Source organism: Gymnoscopelus microlampas (genome assembly GCF_963454915.1).
Source record: "Gymnoscopelus microlampas genome assembly, chromosome: 23".
In the NCBI taxonomy this organism is placed as follows: domain Eukaryota; kingdom Metazoa; phylum Chordata; class Actinopteri; order Myctophiformes; family Myctophidae; genus Gymnoscopelus; species Gymnoscopelus microlampas.
Genome location: NC_139960.1, coordinates 2,765,300 through 2,771,996, shown reverse-complemented (window position 1 = coordinate 2,771,996; position 6,697 = coordinate 2,765,300). Strand labels below are relative to the sequence as shown.

Sequence of the window (6,697 nt, the reverse complement as noted above, 5' to 3'; positions counted from 1 at the left end):
ATATTTTGACAGAGCATAATTTCACTGTGTGGACAAACCTGATATCGGATCTGAAAGACCTGCTGACTCGATGATGCAGTGGATGTGTTGTGTGATATTTAATAGAATGGTGGAAGGAGGGCGGGGTGGGAAGGGATGGGGGGGATGAAGGGTGGGAGAAGGGTGGGGGATACTGAGTTCAATGATGTTGGCTTTGTATTTTGAATGCTTATTTGATTTTATGTGAAAATCAATAAGAATGTAATAACAAAAACAAAATCTGTTTAATCACTTTAACCATCATTTTATACTTCAGCTCTTAACCCATTGAGACCTGGAACTTGTGTCATATTTTGATTTGAGCTAAAAAAGCATTATTTTACACTTTGGCTATTGAAAAATAGCAGATATACAAGCTCATAGTGCGGCACCGAGTGCCATGCTACGAGCTTGTAGATCTGCTATTTTTGAAAAATCGTGAAAATGTGTGCAAATCTTTGAATATATATTGTTTTAAAGCGAACATTTTTAACTCAAATCCTTACTTCTGGGGGTCCCTGGAACAAAATATTTTGAGATGGGGGTCGGCTGCCAAAGTTTTTCAGAATACTTTTGAGATTTAGGAGACATGTAGAATCGGCTTCAGGTCTTAATGGGTTAAAGAAATTGCCGGTCGACAAGTAGGCTACACTAAGTGTCACATTGCATTCTGAATTATCAGGGGGCCAAGCACGCAGTATGTAGGCACACTTTTGTATTTGATAGGTTTATTCTTCTTCCGCCGTTTTTTGCTGTTCAGGCTTAACCGTGCAGTCATTTTTTTTACGAAACTTGGCAATAGGTAGAGGGCTATGCCGAACGGTGAAGACACCAAATTCACAACCATGGGCCAAAGAGTGGCGCTATAACAATCAATTGAAAATTCAACAAGCAGCGAAAGAAAAAGCCTGTTATTCGATTTGGAAAAATGCCCCTTTCTCTGTTTCTGTTGCAGTTTGGAGAAAACAACCTACATTCAACTGCCCACCACTATGGAACGGATGACCGTAGTGGCGTGGTGGCACGCTCACTAACCCCCCCCCCCCCCCCCCCCCCCCCCCCCGGTTCTACGACACTCGGATACGTCTTTCAAAACGATCAGAGGATCGATCATACTGGGGATAAATATTTTATGATTTTTCAAAGGTTAGTGAAAACACTCAAAAATCACTGGCAGTGGCTTGGAACAGGGCTGAGAGGACGCCTGGGAAACAGAAGGTCACAGGTTTGAATCCAGGCCTGCCTAACCTTCTGGCTTAAAATAGTGATGAACAGCTATAGCCTAATTAGAATACTACAATTGTTTCTGTTATTTAGATGAAGCAGATAAATTGGCAACAAGAGTTTTAAATATGCCATTATATACAAATAAATAAAGACACACATTTTAACACATTCACTGCCAGCAGTGGCGTAGCGGAGGGGCAAGCGACACACCACGGGGGGGGGGGGGGGGCCCATTTACCGCACCGTACCCAGCACCATCTCCATTGCCGTTTGCGAAAGCCCCCCCCCCCATCCTTGCGTTGGGGCCCCGCGATTTTGCGCTATGCCACTGACTGCCAGGTATTAATTAATTATAGACAGCGTTTTTTACCTTATATTGTCTTTTAGATGAGGCGGCAATCTTTTTTTTCAACCCGGATGTAAACAAACAACTTCTCCATGGAAACACAAGCCTCTCTGCTTTCCACCGGAACAAATTTGTTTTAACCGCGACCGTCTGATCTGTTGCTATGGGCAGTGGAATATGACTCGTTTTCACCAAAAAACGCAGTCTGGGAGAAGAAATCCGAGCTACTGTACATGTGTTTTTCCAAATTTCATGACATGGGACTGAACGGGTTAACTTTTTTTGGGATGACGTCAAGTCCGGTTCTAAACTTCATTCATAGGTGGGTGAAGAGCGCCCTCTACCTTAATCACTGAAAAGACTAAAAGACGTTTTAAAAGGTCCATGGCAGGCAAGTGTTAGATTTGAAAGGACATTTTAAAACGTCCTTAGCAGGCAACGTGTTAATATCCACAATCCCTCAGAACTCTGCTAAACTCATTTGTTAATTGCATGGTCTTCTTTCTCTCAAGTTCAGTCTATTATTTTATATGGCTTATTGTGCATATTGCACAATACTTTTTGTTTGCATATTGCATTGCTTGCCCCCCATATTGCTGCTTGCAGCTATATTTTATTATTATCATCATTATTATTATTATTATTACGCTTATTATAAATATTTTTCTTAATGTGGAATCATTTTTGAAAAATCTTCTTATGAGGATCCCTTCCCTTCCACAAAATCCTTTTACATGGGGGTCCGCTGCCCAAACTATTTTAAAGTTAGATTACCACTGCAGTAGAACAAAATAAAAAAAATAAAAATAAAATAAACATGAATCTGAGTTGTGCTAGAGTAGCATGAGTAATACAGTTGAGGTAGCGAGCAGGCAGCAGAGTAGGTCGAGTTTTGGTGAGTTCTGTCATCATTTAATTTATAAACTACTTCTCAGTACTCCACTCTCACAAGAAGACGTAGACACGTTTTCTACGTTTGTTATTTATGCTTCTCTGCTTGCATGTCTGCTCACCAATATATATATATATATTTAAGCCTTCTGTCCCTGAAAATAGTTTTCTTTGCTTTAGCAGCTTGCAAGACTTATTAGTCTGTGCACAAAAGCTATCGCTGATCTCAACTGGAACAGAGCAGGCAGAGACAACACTATGCGAAAGACAACGATTTATACTTCATCATAAGACAGTGTCACACAAATATCTGATCTACAAGCTCACACAATGCATTGCGGATGTGTCACGTTGTAAACTTCAAACCAAAATTGTGTGAGGCGACCGTGACGTGCCTGACGAACCCGGCATAATCTAACAGACTATTTTCTTAATAAACATTTTTTATTAAATCCTTTAGTTTTAGTTTAGTTTAGCATCTAGAATAAGTAACCATGTATAAGCCTAATAATCTCGTCATTATCGAGAAATAAACCCCTCCGCTTCGTGTTGGGGTCAAATCTCCCTATCGGGGGTTAAGCACCTGAAAGGCTCACAGCACGGCGCATTGCGATGCGTTGCGAGTGAGCTTGTAAATCTGCCATTTCTGGCGAAGAGATTCGGTTGTTGAAGGAAACAACGACAGGCCAACCGCGGTTGCAACGTTGGTCGTTTTTCATTAAGAGTAGAGGGTTTAAGTGGTTCATCTACAGCTGCTGGACACCGGGAGGACACAAGGAGGACAGATGAGAAATCATCTGCAACGTGCCACCTCATGTCTGACAAGACGAGGGAGGAAGGATTTGTAGATGGAAGGCTCGGTGATGTGGATGGTTGCCCACACACCCATACAATGCCCACAGCCCTCCAGTGATGCATGCGGGCACTGTGCCAGGAGCTCCAGCGGAGAAAACAGATGGTCCACCTTACGCCCACCGCTCCAACACACACACCAGCGAACAACCGCGCACGCAACACACAAGCAACAGCACATGCGCACACACACACACACACACACACACACACACACACACACACACACACAAACTCCAGCAGGATAGTAATGGCTCATTTTTTACAGCTGTGCACATCCTCTATGCCGTCTCCTTATGTCTACTCAGTTTTTGTGGGCTATATATTGTAGAGCTGTTTTGGCTGCAATTAGATGCCAGTGTTCTGTTTTTTCTTTGTTTATTCAGGGTTAGGATTTAGGTTAGGTGCGTGCTATTTTATTTTATTTGCTCGCCAATGTACTCCCCCCCCCATCAATAAATGTCATTACATGATTGAGTTCTCTGCCGATACTTCTCAGCCTGTGAGAATATACTCTACTAGACTGTAAGCCAGGGTTCCCCAATTACTTTTCCCCAAGGGCCAAATTATGTCTGGGGTACCAAGCCAAGGGCCGGGGCATTGCGCTTTCGCGCGCGGGCGCTAAAATCGTTTTTTTTTTTTTTTTTTTCTAATCGAGCTAATTTGACACGGTGTTATTTTAGGCCTGGGATTCTTAAATCCTGTGTTGAGGGTCACACAAGGAAAAAATGCACTCTGGAAACAAAATAAGTCTGCTTGAAAAGTAATACAGATTAACAGCAGCCAGTTGTACATACTGAAAATCTAAATAAGTCCAGAATCAACAATTGACTTACAGATGTGTTTGTTAGTCTGCTTGAACAGTAATACAGATATTTATTTTTTTTCAAAAGTTTTTTCTTTTTTTTTTGACAGGAGTCGTCGCGGGCCGCACAGTTGCCTCTCGCGGGCCGCAAATGGCCCTGCGGGCCACCTATTGGGGAACCCTGCTGTAAGCTATGTTGTCGCTGTTAAGGCTCCTGTATGCAACCAAATGAGGTGATCACCCTATCACCTTTTAGGTGATAGAGTGAAATAGGTGATAGAGTGAAATAGCAGATCTACAAGCTCGTAGCGTGGCACTCGGTGCCGCGCTATGAGCTTGTAGATCTGCTATTTTTGAATAGCCCAAAGTGTAATATGCTTTTTAGCTCAAATCTAAAAATGACACAGTTCCAGGTCTTAATGGGTTAATTAAAAAATAGTGCAAACAGCAGATCGACGAACTCATGCGTGTCACGGTGCGACGTTATGCATGCCACTCTTGTATGATGGGGTAGAACATTAATGTATGACAAAAATAAACATAAAACTAGGGTTGTCCGATATTGGCTTTTTTACCGATAACCGATATACCGATATTGTCCAACTCTTAATTACCGATACCGATATCAACCGATACCGATATATGCGGGGATTATTGTGATTAGGGTAAGCTCAAATTTCATATCACACACACCATATACAGTAAGAACTCCTGTAACTTATTTATAAAGCAAAAAAAAAAAAACATCTGTTTTTTTTTTTTTCAAAAACCGATACCGATATTTTCCCGATATCAATTTTTATGCTAATATCGGCCGATAATATCGGGAGGCCGATAATATCGGACATCCCTACATAAAACAGTTGAACTATGGAGATACAGGGTTTCTGCCAAACAGTGACGACATGAGGTTCACACAGTACCAGGAGCCTGTTGGGAACCCCTCGGGTTATGCACCACTTCAGACGTGCGTTGGCGTGGACCTGAGGGGGGGGCCGTGCCCCAGTGTGTGTGTGTGTGTGTGTGTGTGTGTGTGTGTGTGTGTGTGTGTGTGTGTGTGTGTGTGTGTGTGTGTGTGTGTGTGTGTGTGTGTGTGTGTGTGTGTGTGTGTGTGTGTGTGTGTGTGTGTGTATGTGCGTGTGTGAGTGCATACCTGTTTTTGTTACTGGAGATCCATTCAGATATTTGAGCGACAGCCTGGCGATGACAATGTTTGTTCCCAAAGCTACAAGCCAACATTATAACCTCCCTCTGTAACTCACTGACACACACACACACACACACACACACACACACACACACACACACACACACACACACACACACACACACACACACACACACACACACACACACACACACACACACACACAAGAAACATTGCGATTTAAAATGACTTTTCTCTTCCAGTCAATAGCCATACAGAAACATAACTTAGTTACTATCCACCACTGCATCTCAAGGTGTAATGAAGTTATTCCAACTATGTATGCATCAGATATCAGATCTGTACGTACTCCATCTGGTAGGACGCCTGCATGATGTTTGCTTCGTTGCCGGGCGTGTTGCTGGGCGTGTTGCTAGGCGCGTTGCTAGGCCAACCCATCTTGTGGTACTGACTGGCGACCTGCTTCAACACATAGTCCTGTAACACACACACACACACACACACGCACATGCACGCACACACGTGCAATTATTTGATAAAATACATTTCAAATTTAGAATGGTTTTGCAGTATGTCGTTACTGTTGGGTTGAAACCAATACGTTTCAGGAAATGGATAAAAGTGACACGTGTGAATGAATCAAATGTACTTATTATTTAGTCACAAGCTTTTCTTTTGTCCATATGGTTACAATAGGAAATCTACAAGCGTTCCCACACTTTATTAGCAATATTTCAGACACTCAACATACTTGTACAATGAAGTATAGGGCATTAACCCATTAAGACCTGGAACTGTGTCATTTTTAGATTTGAGCTGAAAAGCATTATTTTACCCTTTGGGCTAATCAAAAATAGCAGATATACAAGCTCATAGCGCGGCACCGAGTGCCGCGCTACGAGCTTGTAGATCTGCTATTTTTGAAAATTCGTGAAAATGTGTGCAAATCTTTCAATATATATATTTTTAAAGCGAACATTTGCAACTCAAATCTTTGCTTCTGGGGGGTCCCTGGAACAAAATATTTTGATGGGGGTCCGCGGCCAAATACATATAATTTTGGGGGTCCTTGACATGAAAAAGATTGAGCACCACTGATATAGAAACATACGTTTTTCAGAATACTGTTGGGATATAGGAGACATGTAGAATCGGCCTCAGGTCTTAATGGGTTAATAAAATAAAAAAACAAAAAGCAAAAGTTGCCAGAAGGTCTATGCCCAATTGTAACATATCCTTGCTGTCGGGCAGAAACCTCTTGTTTCCATATTTGAACTTTTTAGGTTTCGTTTTCGTAAATGAATGCCTATACTTCGTCATACTACAGTGTCACACAACAGTTGCAAAAACTGAAGATCTACAGACAGACAGACAGACAGACAGACAGACA

General features: G+C 42.0%; 2 protein-coding genes across 2 annotated transcripts in view; one reads left to right on the top strand and one right to left on the bottom strand.

Annotated features, from left to right (window-relative positions):
- Window positions 1–6,697, bottom strand: part of LOC311040063 (thyrotropin-releasing hormone-degrading ectoenzyme-like) — a 239,238-nt gene that overhangs the window by 11,981 nt on the left and 220,560 nt on the right. The window contains exons 17-18 of the mRNA XM_084050135.1: window positions 5,657–5,784; window positions 5,293–5,400 (exon numbers count right to left, since the gene is read on the bottom strand). Coding sequence (XP_083906261.1) covers window positions 5,293–5,400; window positions 5,657–5,784 — 236 coding nt within the window. The remainder of the gene's footprint in view (window positions 1–5,292; window positions 5,401–5,656; window positions 5,785–6,697) is intronic.
- il17rel (interleukin 17 receptor E-like) overlaps window positions 1–6,697 on the top strand; it is a 448,078-nt gene that overhangs the window by 378,894 nt on the left and 62,487 nt on the right. The window lies entirely within an intron of this gene.